At 36.3% G+C, this 22995-nt stretch overlaps 1 protein-coding gene across 10 annotated transcripts in view; it reads right to left on the bottom strand.

The window, feature by feature from the left end:
- Positions 1 to 8888: 8888 nt before the first annotated feature.
- LOC131553664 (protocadherin gamma-A11-like) overlaps positions 8889 to 22995 on the bottom strand; it is a 165336-nt gene continuing 151229 nt past the window's right edge. For all 10 annotated transcript variants that reach the window (XM_058798499.1, XM_058798494.1, XM_058798498.1 and 7 more), the window contains exons 2-4: positions 18712 to 18770; positions 13345 to 13442; positions 8889 to 11074 (exon numbers count right to left, since the gene is read on the bottom strand). In XM_058798499.1, coding sequence (XP_058654482.1) covers positions 10800 to 11074; positions 13345 to 13442; positions 18712 to 18770 — 432 coding nt within the window. In that variant the 3' untranslated portion in view covers positions 8889 to 10799. The remainder of the gene's footprint in view (positions 11075 to 13344; positions 13443 to 18711; positions 18771 to 22995) is intronic.

A 22995-nucleotide genomic window follows, 5' to 3' on the forward strand; every position in this document is an offset into this window, starting at 1 on the left:
GAGAAAGAGAAAATCTCTCCCATTAGTTACATGTCCAATTTTGACCTTCCTTTCTTTTCGTAGGATATAAATGTCAGACGGGACTTGATTTTTTCCATGGGAGAACTGATGGATGCATTGTGAGTTCATGTCGACTTAAAAATGAAAATGCTCTTCTGAACGGGACAAGCCTATATAAAGAGTCAGTATTGAGGCCTTGAGGCTTGAGGTCAGTATTTTTACATTTATATATTATATTGTGACATTTATGTTGATGTTACAAAATATTTTGATTTCAAATAAATGCTCTCTCTCTCATCTTAACACTATTTTTTATGAATTATCTGAATTGTAGTTCAGCTTTACACACTGAATGTCATGTCCTCTTTTGTCCCAGATAATATAGATCAAACTAGTGTGTGTGTGTGTGTGTGTCAAGTTGCCCCTCAGGCTTTGTCAGCTGATCTGACCACTGTGAACCACTGTGATTTAGTGTGTGTGTGTGTGTGTGTGTGTGTGTGAGAGAGAGAGAGCGAGAGAGAGAGAGAGAGAGAGAGATGATAAATAGAAAATGTGTCTCTTTATGTCCATGATGCTGTGGGCCTCTCAGACCGCAGGTCATCTAAGCAGAGGGCAATTGCCTGAGGACATGTCATGTGAGTAACCAGTGACTGTTTGATTGACTGATAAAGACACATTGTTTCTTCTGTCCTAGAAGTGTCTGAATGAACTGTATTTATCTTTAGAAATGAACTCATTCAGTTTCATGTGCTGGACCTTTGAATTTGGATTCCTTATCATTTGCTTGTTTTCCATGTATTTTATTTTATTTTATTTTATTTTATTTTATTTTGTTTTATTTTATTTTATTTTATTTTATTTTATTTTATTTTATTTTATTTTATTTTATTTTATTTTATTTTATTTTATTTTATTTTATTTTATTTTATTTTATTTTATTTTATTTTATTTATTTTATTTTATTTTATTTTTATATTTTATTTTATTTTATTTTTTTTTATTTTTTTTTTTTTTATTATTTTTTTTTTTTTTTTTGACTCCTTGTAATTTTGTTGTTTTCCAAGATTAATTCAAATGAAACTATTATTTGTTTATTTATTTATAATACATTTGGACTCCTTATAACTTTATTGTTTTCCAGTTTTTATTTTATTTTATTTCCATGAGTATTTCTAAACTTTTTTATTTATTTATTTTTTTTTTATTATTTTTTTTTTTTTGGTACAGGCTAGTTTCAATAAATGTTTGGGGTGGACTGGAGAGGGAGTTTTAAGTCATGAATGATATTTCATCAATAGTTTTCCATGATGTTACCCCTTTAGTCTGTAAGAGGCCCAGGGGACTGTTGCAACAATCAGACTGTGATTAAGTTTATTACACACAGGGACTTTTGCATGAGGATTTTTGGTGACTAAAGGTGAAAATTCTGCAATAATTACATCATCCCCCCTCCGAAAACTCACAAAAAGCTCTTTAGATCAGTGTGAATCATTTGTTTGTTCATGTCTGAGTGTGTGTGTGTGTGTGTTTCATGAGGGCTGACACATGAGTCACTGTTATATCCTCCTTTACTTATGATCCTGGTAACCTGGACAACTTTTTTTCCTGCATAGTCATTGTTCAAAAAACAGATTTCCCTCATATTGTCTTCCTGCAGTAGTTGGGAGGGACTCTGGCTATGTTTATAATTGCATATACTCACTATTTTTGAAGTAATCATTGTGGTATTGATGGTTACCCAGCATGCATTTGTGGCTGGTGTCAAGTCAGAGTGATTTTGGTCTCTTAGTGCACTATATACTTAATATAGCTTTACATGATCTAAGGTATTCTGTGAGTAATTAATATTTAAACAGGATGAACTCAAATGTGCCTTTTCATCTGGCTCCCTTTTCCTCGGTTCTTTAATCTTTCCGGACAGACTCAGAGGGAGGGATTGTTGGCAGAGGGATTGTGGGTAAAGTAGGGCAGTAGATCTGTGATGACTTGACACTGTGAAGGAATTTTCTCTGCAGTTGGACTTCCTGCTGTTATTAAAGGAAGCTTTTGTTGCTGAATTGCTGGACTGTGTTCAGTCACTGTCAGAGTTCATCTGGGAAGAACATGGTCCAAAATAATCCACCCAGCACCACCACAACCACAAAACCCTCTTTGCCTGGGTCTGTTTTCACCATAAACATGCACCAGCCCATTAAAGACATTTTGTATGTTTATATATAGGGCAAAATGCTCCAAAATAACAGCATCAATGTGTCTGTTCCTCTCTGAGATTTTAGAATATTGTGTATGTCTCTTTACTAGTTTATTCCCATCCTGATCTCTGACTTGACAGAATGTTGTCATGGTTCTTTTTTTTAATTTAGAAAGGCAAACACCCTCCAGCATTGTTTACTATGAGTCCTAATGAGTTACGCGTTACTTAAAGCTGCTGTGTGTCATTTCTGCAGCACTAGTGAAACCAGAGTTATTCCACTCTGTAAAACCTAAAAATGTCCAGTACCTTACTCAACGTGCAGCAATTAGTAGAACTCATTCACATAGTATGCCTAAGTTATTCAGAAAACCTTAGTTAAGATCAATTGATTGAGACACTGTGTAGTATTTTATATACTACTGTTGTTGTGACATAATGTAGTTTTAAGAGGGGTTTTTTGAGACAAGAATGTACTTGTTTAGACTTAAATATGTGGTTTGCTAAAGATAGCACCTATTTGAAAATGTTCTTCAATGTTCTCGAAGATGTGAGCTCCAGGGCATCAGCGGCCGTTCAGCTCACTGGGAGCAGCCTCACCTTGGCCTGATCTTCTGGAATTTGCCGTTGGCTCTGATGTCCCTATAGCAGCATGAGATGTAATTATTTTGGGTAAATCTAACAGGCAGTCTTTGGTCTCATTAATCTATTATTTGTTCCAGAGTAAACAGTTTTGGCTGAGGGCAAAGTTTCATAACTTTATATTTTAGTATAACTTTAATGCTGTATCAGTGGGCTGTCTTTGTACTTTTGACTGAATTGCCTAGCAACTTTTAAAATGTCTGTGTTGGTTTATTAAATCTAATAAATAATATTAAATAAATAATATTTTTTTACAAGTAATAATAGTATTTGGTATTGAGAAGCGGTCTGTGTGTTAGTGATGGTGATTTTGGTTACAATGTTTTAGCATTAGACGCCGACAAGAATCTGTCTTTATGAGACATGAAGCAAAGACTTTTACATTATTTTTACCTTCAAAAAGTGCATTGACCCTCATTATCATGGGAAATTCCCATAACAGTTGAAAGGATACTAAGACAAAGATATCGCTTTCCTCGGCGGAGATTCAAACTAATGTTTTGTTCTGAATATGTGATTGAGCTGAATAATGAATGCTGTAATCTCGCGCAGTCCATCTCTCTCTTCATAATATAAGCTTTCCTTCTAATTCTAAAGTGTTTTTTTTTTTTTAATTAGTAACGGAGGCTTGGGCTCATCTGTCAGCTTGAGATTTGAATCCGTGGCAGAAGAAAGTCGTTCCAAACACAAAATTTTGTTTAAGACACTATCGTATTTATTTGTGTACTGTACTATATCGCTCTATATCAGCACTGCTGTTATTACAGCACTCGGATCACAGCCGTTCTAATGTAGAGCGCTATCACATGGCTACTCGTGTGATATTGCTCATTTAATAGGATATTCATAAGGATATTAATAATTAGATAAGGCATTATGTTTAGGTGGGAATGAGACTGAAGCTTGATTGGTCAGTGTGTTTATCAGATGATCTGTGATTGGTTGTTTATTGCATTCCTCACAATTCTGTCAAACCATTTGGGAAACAGTATGAGGGCAACATCCCAGAATATCCTAAGCAGCTGCTTTATTGCCTTGACAACACCTGTCGCCATGGTGCTGAAGTCTGAGTCTGCGTGTCTAATGCACTTCGGCCATCACACTTTCACACACACACACACACACACACACCCCCACACACACACTCACACTCCTCTGAGTCTGAGCAGTGAACTCAGTGTTCGGCTCATACGGGTCTGTTTAGATGTGATGGTTCTTAAATCAAATGATCTGTTTATTCACTCTCTGTGTGACGTAAATATCGTTGTTTCCACAGACTTTAATCTGTCCTCCAGATGCTGTTCACTGGCAGGACTCTAAAATTCCACTCATATCAGAGACAAAACTGAATTTTGCTTGCTCTTTTGACATTACAGTTAAATGTACTATGTAGACATAGTATAAGCCGACCATTAACAGTGTAAAACCTTAGTTAAGATCAATTGATTGAGACACTGTGTAGTATTTTATATACTACTGTTGTTGTGACATAATGTAGTTTTAAGAGGGGTTTTTGAGACAAGAATGTACTTGTTTAGACTTAAATATGTGGTTTGCTAAAGATAGCACCTATTTGAAAATGTTCTTCAATGTTCTCGAAGATGTGAGCTCCAGGGCATCAGCGGCCGTTCAGCTCACTGGGAGCAGCCTCACCTTGGCCTGATCTTCTGGAATTTGCCGTTGGCTCTGATGTCCCTATAGCAGCATGAGATGTAATTATTTTGGGTAAATCTAACAGGCAGTCTTTGGTCTCATTAATCTATTATTTGTTCCAGAGTAAACAGTTTTGGCTGAGGGCAAAGTTTCATAACTTTATATTTTAGTATAACTTTAATGCTGTATCAGTGGGCTGTCTTTGTACTTTTGACTGAATTGCCTAGCAACTTTTAAAATGTCTGTGTTGGTTTATTAAATCTAATAAATAATATTAAATAAATAATATTTTTTTACAAGTAATAATAGTATTTGGTATTGAGAAGCGGTCTGTGTGTTAGTGATGGTGATTTTGGTTACAATGTTTTAGCATTAGACGACAAGAATCTGTCTTTATGAGACATGAAGCAAAGACTTTTACATTATTTTTACCTTCAAAAAGTGCATTGACCCTCATTATCATGGGAAATTCCCATAACAGTTGAAAGGATACTAAGACAAAGATATCGCTTTCCTCGGCGGAGATTCAAACTAATGTTTTGTTCTGAATATGTGATTGAGCTGAATAATGAATGCTGTAATCTCGCAGTCCATCTCTCTCTTCATAATATAAGCTTTCCTTCTAATTCTAAAGTGTTTTTTTTTTTTTTAATTAGTAACGGAGGCTTGGGCTCATCTGTCAGCTTGAGATTTGAATCCGTGGCAGAAGAAAGTCGCTCCAAACACAAAATTTTGTTTAAGACACTATCGTATTTATTTGTGTACTGTACTATATCGCTCTATATCAGCACTGCTGTTATTACAGCACTCGGATCACAGCCGTTCTAATGTAGAGCGCTATCACATGGCTACTCGTGTGATATTGCTCATTTAATAGGATATTCATAAGGATATTAATAATTAGATAAGGCATTATGTTTAGGTGGGAATGAGACTGAAGCTTGATTGGTCAGTGTGTTTATCAGATGATCTGTGATTGGTTGTTTATTGCATTCCTCACAATTCTGTCAAACCATTTGGGAAACAGTATGAGGGCAACATCCCAGAATATCCTAAGCAGCTGCTTTATTGCCTTGACAACACCTGTCGCCATGGTGCTGAAGTCTGAGTCTGCGTGTCTAATGCACTTCGGCCATCACACTTTCACACACACACACACACACACACACCCCCACACACACACTCACACTCCTCTGAGTCTGAGCAGTGAACTCAGTGTTCGGCTCATACGGGTCTGTTTAGATGTGATGGTTCTTAAATCAAATGATCTGTTTATTCACTCTCTGTGTGACGTAAATATCGTTGTTTCCACAGACTTTAATCTGTCCTCCAGATGCTGTTCACTGGCAGGACTCTAAAATTCCACTCATATCAGAGACAAAACTGAATTTTGCTTGCTCTTTTGACATTACAGTTAAATGTACTATGTAGACATAGTATAAGCCGACCATTAACAGTGTAAAACTTTAATTAAAATTATAAAGCACACTGAAAAAAAAATCAACTTCTATTTTATGACAAAGCCTTTTTTTTAATTGGTGACTAAATAGAAAATAGAAAATTTGGAAAAATAACAAAATACTTGTAATTAACACCGATGTTAATTTATTTAACAAGTAATTCATGTATAATTGTTTGGACAAAGCATGGGGAATTATGAGGATGTGTACATGTTTATGAAAAGATATTTTAGATAAATTCAGTGGGTTTTTTTTAATAGTTTTCAGTTTCAGCAGTGGAGTGAGTTATTACATTGTGATGAAAGATTATGAAGGCAAATACTTTTTTTATTTTTTATTTTTTTGACAAAGGTGCACAGTTGAATGGTTCAGTATAAGATCAGGAACATATGAAGAAAGAAAAAGATTTGACTTTGATATTTATTTGAAAGAACTTGATAGGTTTAAAAGAGGTCTTGAAAAACTAAAATACTTTTGTCACTACAGTTTAAAATTGGTCATGGCAATTAAACACATTTAAATTGAACTAAAGAGTAATAATGTGTAAATAATGGTCTCTTTAATCCACTTTGTTATCCAAGTACTGATCAAACTGCTAAAACGAGGATTTCCTCTGATTTGCATTCCTGATAATCCTTCAGGAAAAGCTTCAAGTGTGTCCTCTTCTCTGATCCGTGTGTTTTTTTAGTCCTTCCCCCACATCTTCACTTTTCCACATGTCTGTTATGTGTTTTGTTGGTCTGTCCTCTTTTTGCTCTATTTGGATTCTAATCACTCCTTCCATTCGACTCTCTTGGAAAAGGAAGGGGTTTCCATGGTAATGCCAGCTGAAGTGGAAAAGACGTTTTTTGTATGGGTGCTGATGCAGTGTGTGTGTGTGTGTGTGTTGGGTGAACAGATGGGCTTCCCTGTGTATTCTTTTTGTGCTTGACAACAGAGTGGTTTTTCTCTAGGGTTTTATGACAGAGAAAATGAAGCACACTTTTCTTTTTGTCTCTGCTGTATTTTTATTGCCATCTGTTAATTGTCTCAGGCTAAAATCTGTCTGTGACCCTAATCAGGCCGACTGTAGCAAAACAACTTTGACCTCTGACCCCTGCCGATCTCCACATCTCCTACATCAGATCCTGACCCCGATCCCTGTTTGAAACCTGGTGAAAGTCTTTCGTTTGTTGTCAAACCTCACAGCTGTGAAAACATTGAAGAATTTTTGGCAAAGGAAGCAGAGATTTGAAAAAAACACAGTCTTTGTGCATCTGAAAGAGAACAGTGTTTCATCTATTTTAGTTAGATTAAAATAGAGTTGAAAATTCAGATCACTGAACCAAATCCTTTAACTGCACAAACCTTTGAGGCCAAAAATGCACATTATTCAAGATTGAACAGTGAAATAGAAGTAGAATAGAATACGTGTATTGAATTTCAGTTGTTCGTTAAGCCACATCAAACCCTCAGGAGACTATTGCTCAAGTATACATATACACTCATATTAAAATGGTTACTTTAAACATTTTTATGTCATGTAAAGCTATAAAAGGTTTTCCCACCAGCTTTGTAAATTAAATAGTTTGCATAATATGAAAACCAGAAACTTGTCTTGCCAAAGCATTGAAAGAGTAAGAAAATTTGAGCAGTAGAGTCCTGAGGGTTTGATTTACCTTAACGAACAACTGAACTTGCATATATAACTGAACATAGTTTATTTTTATAATAGTTTATATTTATATAATTATAATTTATATATATATATATATATATATATATATATATATATATATATACACACACATATACAGTGTTCAAAATAATAGCAGTGTGTTTAAAAAAGTGAGTAAAGCTCAAAATCCATATAATATCTTTTACTTCAATACACACTGAACAGCTTCACATCTGTGTTGCATGGAGTCTGGCCCCTGTGAACAGGTATTCCAGCCCAGGACGATTGCACTACACACCACAATTCCCCTGCATTTCTTGGTTTTGCCTCAGAAACAGAATTTTTTATGTCACCCCACAAGTTTTCTATTGGATTAAGGTCTGGAGATTGGGCCGGCCGCTCCATAACGTTAATCTTGTTGGTCTGGAACCAAGATGCTGCTCACTTATTTGTGTGTTTGGGGTTGTTGTCTTGTTGAAACACCCATTTCAAGGGCATTTCCTCTTCGGCATAAGGCAACATAGCCTCTTTTAGTATTTTAATGTACTCAAACTGATCCATGAAACCCTCGAATGCGATAAATAGGCCCAACACGTAGTATGGGAAACATATCATGATGCTTGCGCCACCATGCTTCACTGTCTTCACAGTGTACTGTGGCTTGAATTCAGTGTTTGGGGGTCGTCTGACAAACTGTCTGCGGCCCCTAGACCCAAAAAGAACAATCTTGCTTCCTCAGTCCACAAAATATTGCTCCATTTCTCTTTAGGCCAGTGTGTTCTTTGGCAAATTGTAACCTCTTCATTTTTTCAACAATGGGACTTTGCGGGGGCTTCTTGCCGATAGCTTGGCTTCACATAGGTGTCTTCTAATTGTTACAGTGCTCACAGGTAACTTTAGGATCTTTCTTTGATCACCCTGGAGCTGATCATTGGCTGAGTCTTTGCCATTTTGGCTATTCTTCGATCCATTTGAATGGTAGTTTTCCGTTTTCTTCCACATCTTTCTGGTTTTGGTTGCCATTTTAAAGCATTTGATATCATTTTAGCTGAGCAGCCTATCATTTTCTGCACTTCTTTATATGTTTTCCCCTCTCTAATCAACGTACGCTATTGTGTGTTTACACAGAAATATATACTCACGCATATGTACATGTGGGTATGTGGTGTATATGTATATCTAATCTATCTATCAACATTGTTAGATTCACCCTTGCACAACTGTGCTATGGTGTATAAATTCTGAATAAATTAAAACTTTTACAAACTGAAAAAAAGACAATAGATAATTTGAGAACCTTTTATTTGAAATGTCAGTGTTCAGGAAAAGAAAAAAAATAAAACAGCAATATAAATATTAGCATATAAAATGCAAGTAGCACACAGGAGCTGGGAATCAAAGCGTCTTATCAGAGATGTTACAGCAGGATTACAGCATCAGCAGACACGCGCGCACACACACACAGATAATAGATCTATTCAGATTCTTCATATAGACATTAAGAAGCATTCTCACATGTAAGCACGACAGAGAGCACAAAATTAATAACGGAGGATTTTAGATCTATTTGCTCTCCATTTTGTGTCTTTTCATGGAAAAGGGACAGGAAAAGAGGAGGATGAACACAAAAATATATGCATAACATCACAACTTCTAGACTAAGAGTGTGTCACTATTTATTTTCATAAGTAAAAGTTAAACTCTTTATTTACAGGTGCGTTAGTTGGCCTTCAAAGTACTAAAGAACTACATTGGTAACTGAGTGTGTCAAAAACGTTTTTTTTTTTTCTTCTTTTTCTCCATTTTGATTTTTTGTGCATTTTTTCTGTAAAATAAAATGACATTCCAGTAGTAAGCCATTCCTTATGAGCTGATTATCTGAAAAAGGTTTCGTGGGTTTTTAAGGGCATATTTCTATTTACAAAGGAACGTCATGCCAATGGTACAAGAACTGTTGTATTCAGAGGGGAAGTGAACCGGAACCAGCAATTGGACGGAATTTTTCCACTATTAGCATTTCTTAGAACCAGCTTTCAAAGGTCTAACAAGTGACTCTTTAATGACAGTTACTGTGCTTGTTGTACATTCAATGAGTGCAAGTTGCCTCCTAAAACAGCATCAATCCTAACTGGTGTTGGATTTGAACAGTATTCATATTCCATCTGTGATTACTTGAGCTTGATTGCTGCCTAGATCAGCAACTTTCAAAGTCAGGAGGTTTTGTGACCATCAAAACAACAGATACTCACTGAAGGTATCATAGCTATCCCATCTAATTACAACCAGCACTGATAAAGAGATTCAACACTTCAAGATAACCTGGAAATACTGAATACTATAAGGACGATATGCCACTGCGGGCACTTGTGGACTTGTAACTGATTTTACAACGCTCCCATAATGGCTCGGACTTCACTAATGCTCCATAAACATTCAGTTAACATAAAAAAAATAAAAATAAAAACAACAACCAAACTCTGGCTCAGTGATACACAGGGGGATCCATTCTTTAAAATCAAATACAAATCATCATAAAGCGGATGGTTTAACTGCTCACCACCTCTGTAGAAGGGTGTTTATAGATGTCAGGTGAAATGGAGATTATCTATAGCGCAAAAAACAGCATGCAGCAATAATCACCTGACTTGCATCTACATCAACACTTCTCCTAAAATGATCAATTAAAAAGTCCATAGTGGTATTTTAGCAAACAATATCAAAAAGTAAAGTAATAACCATGATGCATTTTACAAACATTGCAACATCCACAGCACTGGACACTGTGTCTTTGTAGAAACAAGAATGTGATTGTTATAAGAATACATTTCCTCTTTCTGTCCAGATGTCAGTTTAACATGATCATGGTAAAGTACTCTGGTAAATACATTATTGGCTTTATATAAGCAGGAATATAGTGTCACTTAGAAGTTGCCTAAACTTGGCAAACGTGAGAATGAAAAACTAATTTCTCTCCAAATATCTGAACGTCCAATAAACCAGGAAACGATTTTACAGTACTTAAAACAAATGCATGTGTGAAATAGACAAAGCGGTTAGAAGTGGGTTTACACTGACATACTGTCTTCTTTTTACCCTAATTTTTTTTTTCTAAATGGTTACAGATTTCCAGCAAACCTCAGAACAGCACAGAATGGAGTCGTCCAGCTATTTCAACCTCCAATCTACCTATGACTCTCTACTTCTTCTCTTTCTTTGTGGATTTCTTCTTGCTGGCGGGTGTCTGGGCAGCTTTGGGCGGCTCAGGTTGGGCAGCGGCGGCGGCTGCGGCGGCCTGTGGAGGCGGCAGGGCCTGCTGGGGTTGCTGCTGGTTGGAGGTCAGGGTGGCGGTACTGCCGGGGATGTAGACGTTCTGCCGGTAATCAGGGACATGCTGTAGGGTGAACTGAGGGCTGTAGCGGGTGCTCAGACCCATGGTGCCTGGACCCAGAGTGTTGGTCGCCTCGCTGACCTCTGCAGAGAGAAGAGAGGTTTCTGTTAGGTGATTTCACACAGCTCCTGAATTCTTTTTGAAATGATTTGTTTAAATATGTTATGGTAAGAGGTAATAACATGAAAGCACTTGCTAAATGAATCACTGCAAAAAAATTTGTCTTGTACAATATCAAGTACATATACTTATCTAAATATTCTTAAATAAAGACAGCAAAATAATTTAAAACTGTTTTCAGAAAAATGTATCAAAATTACATGAGTTTATGCTTAAAATTATAAAAATGATCTGCCACTGCGAACAGAAAAAGAGACCACAAAACCAGTCTCATGTCACATGGGTATATTTGTAGCAATAGCCAAAAATACATTGTATGGGTCAAAATGATTGATTTTTCTTTTATGCCAAAAATCATTAAGAGCTTAAGTAAATATCATGTTCCATCAAGACCCTGGACCACAAAACCAGTCTGAAGTGTCAATTGTTCGAAATTGAGATTTATATATAATCTGAAAGCTGAATAAATAAGCTTTCCATTGATGTATGGTTTGTTAGAATCAGGCAATATTTGACTGAGATACAACTATTTGAAAATCTGGAATCTGAGGGTGCAAAAAAATCAAAATACAGAGAAAGTCGCCTTTAAAGTTGTCCAAATGAAGTTCTTAGCAATGCATATTACTAATCAAAAATGAAGTTTTGATATATTTACGGTAAGAAATTGACAAAATATCTTCATGGAACATCTTAATATCCTAATGATTTTTGGCATAAAAGAAAAAATTATAATTTTGACCCATACAATGTATTTTTGGCTATTGCTACAAATATACCCCAGTGATTTAAGACTGGTTTTGTGGTCCAGGGTCACATTTAGTAAATTCCTACCGTAATATCAAAACTTAATTTTTGATTAGTAATATGCATTGCTAAGAACTTCATTTGGACAACATTTAAAGCAATTTTCTCAATATTTTGATTTTTTTGCACCCTCAGATTCCAGATTCTCATATTGTCCTATCATAACAAACCATACATCAATGGGAAGCTTATTTATTTAAAAAAAAAAATTGACCCTTATAACTGGTTTTGTGGTCCAGGGTCACATATAAAGTCCCAATAAACCATCAACAAAGCTTATTCTACAAGTTTTAAACCTAGAAAAATGAAACAATGAAAAATGAAAAATTCAAACAAACTGAGTATTAATGGAAAACTGCTGAATGTCTGATCTCAGAACAGTGGAAACAGAACAGTGGAAACAGTGACGCTCTCCAGCGGGAAACAAATAACTCAATGATGTCTGTCTCAGAGTCTTTGTAGAACAAATATCAAATGATTCCACTTGCTTCTCATGTGTCTGAGTGAATGTCTTTAGGATCTGGCCAAAACAATCTGTTCTAATCTGCTTTTACGTCAGTAAGATTGTTTTTCCCTTTATTCAGCAAGAATGTCTCTTTTATAATGTTACAAAAAAAATCTATTTAAAATAAATGCTGTTCTTTTGAACTTTCTATTAAAGAAAAGAAAAATGTATTATTGGTTCCATAAAAAAAATATGAAGCAGCACAACTGTTTTCAACATTGACAATGAGAAATATTTCTTGAGCACAAATCAGCAAATTAGACTGATTTCTGAAGGATCATGTGACACTGAAGACTGGAGTAATGATGCTGAAAATTCAGCTTTGATCACAGGAATAAATTACATTTTAACATATATTATCATTGAAAACTTATTTATATTATAATAATATTTCACAATATCACTGTATTTTTGAGACTTGGTGAGAAATAATGACTTCAAAATCCCAACCCCAATCTTTTTTACAGGCAAAATACCAGTATTCATTTAGAGTTAGTCTGTAGTCATAATTAGCTTTATGTAACAGCAGCATCCTTATAAATGATTAAGAAATACCACAGCAACTAAGTGAATGTGTGATGAGTCACTTTCTTTTTATTCCTGCTCAGTCACAGCAGCAGTGAAAATAAAGGGAAACATGAGAGAGGTTGACGTCACTCTTCTGTGTGTCAACAGCTTTGATGTGGTTTGTATAGATATGGGCCACTGAACTGTGTGTGTGTGTGTGTTCCCACATGGACATCTGTGACTGTGCATGTGCTCATTCAACATGATTGTCAATCATGCATGCAAGACAAACATATATGCAAAAAATCATCTGATTAGATTACAAGTCAATGTGTCTCATGTTTTCAACAATGCATATGCACAGTAGAATGCATAGTGATGCCTGACACCATTAAATAGCAAGTGAGAGATTCTCACCATTAGCAGCGGCCATCAGCGCCTGGAGCTGCTCGGCCTCGGTTGGGGGGTTGGGCCAGGGTCCTGTTCCCATGGCAACCTCAGGAGTGGCGGCAGCCCTGCAGAGAGGAAAAGGAAATAGAGTCAGCAAAACAGAGGCCGTTCTGTACGGCTGCTATCAGCAACAGCTGCAGTGAGTGTGAGGCGCTTTGTGCCCTAATTTAACACACACACACAAAATCCTCCACGTTACTTTTAACTACACCATGTTGGAAAACGAAAACGAGCGGAGAACGAGCAGTAACAGCTGCTGAAAACTACAGCACATGCACACAAAACCACTGAACACTTCCATGTGCTCCGACTTGATCATCAAAGGCTTGTTTAAAAACTCTGCAGTTTGCATCCACGGTGAACAAAAGCCCTGATCGCACTAAAATTCACCTCATTACGCGCACAAAGCTTGCTTTGCTGTCGGTAACCAGGAAAAGCAACAAATACACTTCCAATTTACCTCCATTAATTCCCCACAAACACAGGAGTTTTGTTTTGAAGATTACAGCGCCACAAACAGAACATGTGTTAATTAAAACATTAAAAACTTTCCTTAATTAGTAATGGCTACATGAACAAAGGACAAAATCGCTGTTCCTCATAAAAAAAACAAAAAAAAAAAACATGCCGGATGTCTTTTCTCTGCATGTGGGAAGAATAATGAAGATTCCTCATCCTGTTCCCAGTAACATCAGGAAACACACTACCCTTTAAGGATTTAAAACTTTAAGGATTTTATATATGTGTTCTGCTCATTAAGGCGGCAATTATTTAATCAAAAAAAATATGGTAAAAACTGTAATATTAAGAAATATCTTTAAAATGAAAAATAGCCATGTTCTATTTGAATATATTATATAATGTACTTTATTCCTGTAATTCAAAGCTACATTTTCAGCATCCAAATTTTACTCCATCATCAGCGTCACAATCCTTCAAAAATCACTCTAATATGCTGATTTCCTGCTTAAGAAACTTTTCTTGTTATTCATTTTAAAAAGAGTTAATATTAGAGGTGTCCCCAACTAAGGATTTTCATAGTCGAATCTGAATTTTTGAATCTTGCCGATAGTCGACTGATAGTCGAATCATATGTTTGGGGGCGGGGGGGAAAAATACATTACCAACAATCAAGTCAGACATTCAACAGTCATAAATACTGACGTTAACACACAGGGAAAGGGACGCCTTGCAGATACAAAAATAATGTTTTATGTCTTGATTAAAAGATAGTTAACATTAAACATCAGCGAAACCCTAAGAATTCACAACATTTTTTACAATATTGCTCTCACGTTATGTATATGACAGTAGTTATTAATGTTCTGCATTTCTGTTTTGAGCTGTGCGCGCTGAAGATGACCAGTAGAATGAAGCATTTGCTAGCAGGTTTTTTTTTTAATCAATGGGATTTAACTCAGCATTTATCTCATATAGAATATGCTTTGTTATTTATACAACATAACTTTACTATTACGACTTATAGGCTATCTGCACAAAATGCCCCAAATGCAACGTGCAGAAACACGGCAACTAAACTCTAAAAATTCACAGCGTTTTATTATAATAGTGTTCTGATTATAATGTTATGTCCCAGTCATAGTTATTAATATTACATTGTTGTTTGTACAGCGCTGTGTGCTGCAGAGATAACGTGTTCACCGTAGTACTACAAGTGCTTTACTGCAGCGCAACTCAACCAAACGCATCTTATACGAGATAAATAATATATACACTATATACATAAACCGGCTGAAATGTTTTGAAATCACTTGTACCCTACCTGATCGAAAAAATCCAGTCTTTCACTCTGCCTGTGTCACTAATTTGAGTCTTGTTAAAGTTTTAAATCCCTTCCACCAACATGCTCCTCTGTCGGTCATGGATTATGGAAAGCAAAACTTAAATCTATAGGGGTGGTTGGATTTATGCACACACGTTAAAATATTTATTTAAAGCTTCTTTCTTTCCAGATTCTTATTTACAGCATTATCTTAATAGGCTGTATATTAACTTATTGGGAGAAAACAGGTAGTTCTATGTGAAATCAGACATTTGAGCACCCCCATATTGCCAAAATGGCATGATCATAACACCTCAGCGAATATTCGACTGTGAAATTGGTAATAGAATCATGTTACTCCTATCGAAGAATCGAATCACCTCTAGTTATATAAAGTGCTTCTTTATATTTTTGTGGAAACAGTGATACATTTATTTTTTCAGGATTCTTTGAGTAATAGAATGTTCAAAACAACATCAAGTAGATTTTTTTGTAAATGTCTTTACTGTCACATTTGATCAATTTAATGCAATCTTGCTGAATAAAAGTATGATTTCTTTTAAAAAAAAATTAAATAATCATACTGACCCCAAACTTCTGAACATTAGCATATAAAAGATCAAAAAGCTTCAGTGTGGGACAATCTAGATCAGTTCCACTAACCAACGTGAAAATAATTTTACAACTTATTAAATTATCATGATGCAAACAGGCCTTTTATAAAATCAGGAACAAAATGTGCATAAAAATGCTTAACAATTACAGTTACAGTTAACAAACAATAAATAAAACACTAAGGTAAATAATTAGCTTATTACTGCAGCCTGTTTACTGTTCTGAAGCCTTTCATTTGGTTGAACGCAAACGAACACAGATGCTGGAAAAATTAGGTCACAACGAACAGGACAAAACCACTGAACCCACCATCTCACAGTCTGTATGGACAAAATTCAAACAAGCTCCTCTAGCACAGAGAGAGAATGAGATGCTAATGCTAAAAGCCATCTGTCTCTGAAGTCGGGGTCTCGTGGGGTCTCACTTCCTGTCTTAAATGAGCCCAGCGGCTGTAAAACAGTCTATCACCACAGACACCAGACAATCAACCGCAGCAGCACAGCACAACATCTGCATACAAGACACGACCGCAGGACGGGTGGGAGAGGACGACGAAAACAGACTCAAAGACAGGAAAAAAGTGGGGGGAAAGGAGAGGACGCTGGGAAAAGCTAGAAAGAAAGAAAGACCATGAAGAACAAAAACTGGAATTTAAGCATGTGAAGGAAAAAGTGACAGAAAGAATGAAGGGCAGAAAGACATTTGAGGAGGGAAAGACACTGTTTTTGCCAAGCATTTCAAAAGAGATGAACTCACAGTGCCAAAATGAGGGAAAAACAGGGTGATGTTGTTTTAGAGCGAACAGCTCTAATGAGAACCAGAGCAGTGATTTATTCAGTTCATATGATGAGTAATGACTGACAGTACAGAGATCAAACTGTCTTGAGACATTTGAGCCGCCAGTTCAGGTCCTTAACCACTTAACCATCACCACTTTTAAACAGAGAACAATGCAAACCGGGTTAACTCGCCATATCCTGGCACAACACTTCAGGACAACAGACAAGAGTTCCTGTCTAATAGCATGAAGATAAGATGCCTCATTTCTCCACAATCAGCATCTCATCACACTTGCAGGAAACCAGACTTCCTGTGGGCAGCATTATCACATCCTGTGGTTAGATAATCACTTCCTGTGGACCAGATTGTGAATTGTCAAAAATGTGAAAGTTATGGTCCAAGATGTCATTGTTTGTAGTTTTTCATTCATAAAACCCTTTACAAATTACACCCCAAAGGACATTGCGCAGTTCCCTTCATGAATTCAAAACTGTGGGATGCGCTGCAACAAGGTTGAAGCTACTAATGTGCACAACTCTACACACGGATTTCTATTCTATTCTATGAGCAGAACGGCCCCTGAGGGCCCCAGCGTCACTATTGGACACTAATACAGCACCAGTAGTCTCAGATGAGGAACCTGATCCTACAGGAACGAGCAGGGATGCTAGCTACACTTCAATACCTCAGCCTGCTCGGCGGTGTCCATCTTACGTGTGAAGACTGGAGCTTGAAGGAACTGAAAGAAAAGACTGATATTAACTATGGTAATTTGGCAGAAACTAAGGTAAAGTATGTTTAAAACTGAAGCACTGTGTTCTTTTAGTATCATTGAGATACTATTATAGTTTTAATTAATATTTTAAATTATTTGTTTTATTATATATTATATAAATCATAAATTTGAGTATTTTGTTTTATTTTTGCAGTTTTATATATATATATATATAATTTGTATATTTATATTTATATAAAATATATATAATTTTTTATAATATTTATGCATTTAGATTTAAATGCATTATTATTTATTTATTTAATTTTTTTAAGTCAAATGAAAATGAGAAATGCTGCATTGGTAACTTGGTAGGTTCTTTTAATATTTTATTTTATTTCAGTATTTATTTCACTATTTCAAGTGTTTTTTTTTTATGGTTATAGTTTTAGGGTTAGGGTTAGGGTTAGGGTTAGGGCTTTCAAAGCACCCTGAAACTTTGAAACTATTTTCACTCAAAAATTGCGAGAAAATACCCAAAGCATGTAAATGAAACATGAAAGACTGAAACAGTATTTTCTTGTAAAACATACTCCAGTTATCTTTGTTTTATTTACAACTTTGAAAAATAATTTTTTACAGTGTAACCCCGCTAACAACACACAGATCTTTGGGCCTGCTGCAATATATGTAGCGCTGCCAATTTAAACTAAACAAAAAGATTTAATTTCTTCCAAATGGATTCTTTCAAACTGGGTCCTGTCAGGCTGGAATGTGTTGTGTAACGTCTGTTATGGAAACCGATGCGCCATGAACACTGGCACACAAGAGAATCTGGACCCTATTGGCTGCCTGTGACCGACCCCTCCCCCTAAAGAGCATCTGATTGGACGGTTCGCTGTCAATCACACTGAAATAGTCAAAGCTCTTTGGCATCTTAATAGTTCCAATCAGTTTCAGCACAATGCATGACTATAACAGGCATTAGCATGGCAATAAACCTCACTGTCCCCCTCTTTTACTCTTTCTGGCCTCTCTCTCTTTCTCTTGGCAGATTGAAGTGTTGGGGGTGGAGGGGAAAGCGCTTGAAAAACAGCAGCCATTTTGTTAAGAGGAGAAGAACATTAAGATTCAGCACAGCTACTTTCTTTCTCTTTTGGCTTCTCTCTTTCACTTTGGAATTGCATTATACCTGTCTTACATATACATTAACACGGCCTATATTTCTTATACAAAATCAAATCCACATGCAAATCCATTTCTGTATGTCTTCTATTACTCTATACACACACACACATATATGCACCTCAGTGTGTGTGCTAACCATTTATTCAATGCAAATGTTTCTGCTCTCAAAAGAGGTGACTTTCTGCCTTTACATAATGCAAATCTTAGTGAACGTGTGTGTGTGTGTGTGTGTGTGTGTGTGTGTGTTACTCACCCACTGGGCCCGGGCCTCTGGTTCTGGGTGAAACGCCAGTCAGCACTGGGTGGTTTTTGCTGTAACGAGACAAAAGGAAAGCATGAGTAATGACATATAAAAAGAAAAGAAAAGTATAGGTCCATTCATTTGCAAGTCTATTTGTGTGACCTCGCTGTTGCCATGAGGACAGAGAAGTGATGTAAGAGCGTATCCTGTATGCGGTGATGGCCGTCAGTGTGACCTTGAGGACATAGCATGTGACCAAACCAAGAGAACAAGAGACTTGTTCACTTTATTACATAGTGCCAAGGGAAACATGAGTACGATAAAGTCTAAATGAATGTCAGAAGCAGCTTTGACAAATGACTTCTAGAGAGGTTTCATTTCAAATGGATGGGTGCTCAGTAAGTTACGGTTATTTAAACACACACAAATACACAGAGCAATTAATAATGATAGTGGGTCTGAAACACGGCTGGGATGAGCAGGAATTCAAGCGTTTCAGTCACACACACACACACACACACACTCTCTCTCAGAGAGAGTTCAGGATTGTTCCAGTGAACGAGAAACAAGCTCTGTGACTAATTGGGCCAAAGACAGAAAGACCATTGTGATTCCATCCTCAGGACAGCAAACACACTCACACACACTGCATACTATCTCTTTGAAATATCACAAACCCCAACATAAAAATACTTATATGATTAAAAAAAACACCAATGATAAAAGCCTTTTCAGTTCTAGAATTTAGAATACTTTTTCATCTGCAGTGAAATGGAGAAATCAAGATCAAATTAACAAACAATTGAAGTCTTACTTAAATTAACTGTTAGAAATTCACATGAAATATAACTTAAAGCCCATTTAGTTCCATATTCTCACATATTTCAACAAGAAAAAAGGCAAGACCATTTACATGAAACAAACAATCCACACGCACAGGCACACAAGAAATATTTGCATCAAAAGCAACAGCCACAAATGCCAAACAAACATCAGCTGAGCTAAGACAATACACACAACACTTACATATAGCTTACTGATCTGTATAAATGGGGGCTGACTGTTTTATATACATTTATCCAAAATATCGTTTTATATAAAATGTTTTTTTTTTTTCTAAAAGTGCTAAATGTGTTCTCATACAGGTCGGCTTTAGCAATCTAGTTATTGTAAAATAATGCATTAATAATAACAAAAAACCTGTCCAATTTACACAACTTTTGGAGACAATTTTGGTCACAAAGTATAGCCAAGTAAACCAATAAACACACATTTGTAAACCTAATAACCTAATACCAACCAGAGTATGTGAGCGGAGTGGAGCGGCAACGATTTCCCATCCACGCTCCGAGCATTTAATAATCACTCCGCTCCGGGTTCACCTTTTCCCGCTCCCGCTACACTCCTCGCTCACTGCTATCAGAGACACCGCTCTGCCTTCGCTCCGCGGCTAAAGTATTTCAGTATGTTTGAAATATCTTCTGTTCTGTTCATAACGTATATTAAAAGAAAAAAAATAAATAAATAAAATAAAGGAGGTTTCAAAATGGCTTACTGGAACATAATGTGCAAACTTTTTTCCTACCACGTGAGCTAATAACATGGTTGTCAGCTTTAAAAGGTATAATTCCTGCTTTTTGCAGTGCAAATTTTGTTTGTGATGAAAATAACAGTACGTTTTCGTCAGTTGTTTTACCTACGGATTGCTGCATTTCTTACAGATTTCTGCTCATTCGAAATCGGATACAGATGGAGTAGCACTGTAAGATTACATGTGATTGCATTTAAACTTGTACCTGTTTAAATCATGCTTTCATCTGAACATATTCAGTATCTAGAAGGAACAAACTAATTCCTTGAGAACTAACTTCCCGCTCACATCCATTGCCATCATCATAACCTTCACATTCTTTCTGATTTGAGTGATCCTTCTCTATCAAGCTAGCTAAATATGTTTAACATGTGAATTCTTGCTAAATTTGCAGTTAAATTACGGGCTGTTGGCATGAATTGTACTCGTGATGGAGTGGTGGTGGAGCGCTCTTGGAGCGAGTGAAAACCACAACACTCCGACTTTTAAAAAATCCGCTCCTCCCTCCATTCAAAATCACTCTGCTCACATACTCTGATACCAACCTGTATTTTGGTTTGATTTAGACAACCTAACCTAATAACTACCAACCCGACCTGTATGAAAAAAATGTTTCGAATGCATTTTCAAAACAAAAAAAAACTCGAATTTAGACTACTTTTGGGGGACAATTTTGGTCACAAAGTCCATACCAAGTAAACATTTGTATACAACCCTAATTTTTTGGTCTGATTTAGACCACCTAACCTAATTACTACTAACCTAAACCCGAACTGTATAAAGAAATGTTTATCATTTTTAAAACAAAACAAAACAAAACAAAACAAAACAAAACAAAACAAAACAAGGGACAATATATCTATCTATACAGATAGCTTTTTTTGTGTGTATGTGTGTGTGTGCTATAGCCAGGTAAACCAGTAAACGTGATCGTAAACGCAATAGCTACAAGACTAAACCGTCCAGTATGAGAAAAAGTTTAAGCATTTAAGTTTAGGGGAAAAAATTATTTACATAGTTTTTCAATTTGTAGACATCATTACTTTCCCCCCTATTTAGGTAATGTCTGTGACAAATATTATTCACGAAGTAAAGCCAAATAGCCAAGGAAACCCATAAATACACAATCCTAAACCTCACAAACAGAGCACAGGTGACTCTGACCCAAACACAAACACGCCTCACTCTGCACACAGAACATTATACACTAAACCACATCAGATTAATCAGGACAATCACAACATTAGTCACATTCAGGGTCAGAGCCATTCCTGCATATTCTCATGTGCACAAAACACTCATTCAGAGTGAGTGAGCATGAAGGTTACATCCACCTGCAGGAATGTCAGAAAATAAAGCCAAATTTCCCATAATGAGGTATCTGGCTTTCTTATGAGCATATGTTTTAAAACAGTATGCAGTTAAAACAATTAGATTTTCAAACAGTGCTCTTACATTGTTGCCATAAGACTTTACTATGCTCCAAGATTCACCACAGCCATGGCGATCAGAATGAGGTCACACGACTTGACATTGCCACATTGACTCAAGGTCACAGCTGCAGGTGGGAAGTATCCCCTCAGAAATTTCTATTTACATACTGAATATTTATACAAATAACATACAATAGAAGCTTCATGCTCCCAAACACACACACACACACACACACACACACACACACACACACACACACCAAATACGCCTAAAGGTCTCTGTGACATCTGTAAACACACACTAATGCTTTGCACACATCACGAAGCAGGATGAAGCACACCTACTGTATGTATGAAAATACACACATTTGAACTATTGCAAAACGTGTGTGTATCAAATCAGTCATGCTATAACTTGAGCAGCAACAACAAAAAAGTATAATAAAAGGAACCATACTTACTCTTAATTCTAATTGAATGAGCCACATTCAAAGCCTGCGATAAATTCACACATTCAGCTTATAGATAGAAGCTTTTTTAGACGAGTTACATATTCTTATTATAACTATAATTCATAACCCTTCAGTCTTAATCTGTAGCTTTACATCTGGCACACACACACATGAACCAGGAGCATCTGGGTCAGTATATCAACTCTGAAAGATCCTGTGAATGAACAAACTAGATTTATATAAGACATCCGTCCTCACAGATCACATGGAAAACATCTGTATGTGACATATATCCTGACCACACAATAGAAACATCCCTAACCATTTTCTACATACTGAACAGGAAGCTACCTGATTCCGGAAAGATCTATTTTTCTTTGTATAACTTGTAAACACTTTGCAGGCCGCTCTCTGTATAAACTGTACACACATTATCACTAGAAACAGAAGGGCAGATGCAGAGTTAATGAATGACTTAATGTGTACTCTTTTGACTTGAACCACCTAGCAACCGCCCAAAACTCCCTAGAAACCACACAGCAAAATGCTAAAACCACTTAGTCCAACCAACCACAGTCTGATTGTACTGATCAGGATGGTCGCAGCTAAATAGAATAAAAGTAGGACACTACAAGAACTTCAGAGAAAAGCAATGGCAATATGATCAAAGTGAAATGGGTTAAACTAAAAACATGGACAAATTTGGCAGAAAGCCATGAAATATGTTTACTGTCATAACATGACTGCAGAAAGTCAACAAATCCAGAAAGTAACAAATCTTTAGAGTGTTGGTCAGTGGTAGTTTGGAGCCTTTCCAACA

Source organism: Onychostoma macrolepis, chromosome 14 (genome assembly GCF_012432095.1).
Source record: "Onychostoma macrolepis isolate SWU-2019 chromosome 14, ASM1243209v1, whole genome shotgun sequence".
In the NCBI taxonomy this organism is placed as follows: domain Eukaryota; kingdom Metazoa; phylum Chordata; class Actinopteri; order Cypriniformes; family Cyprinidae; genus Onychostoma; species Onychostoma macrolepis.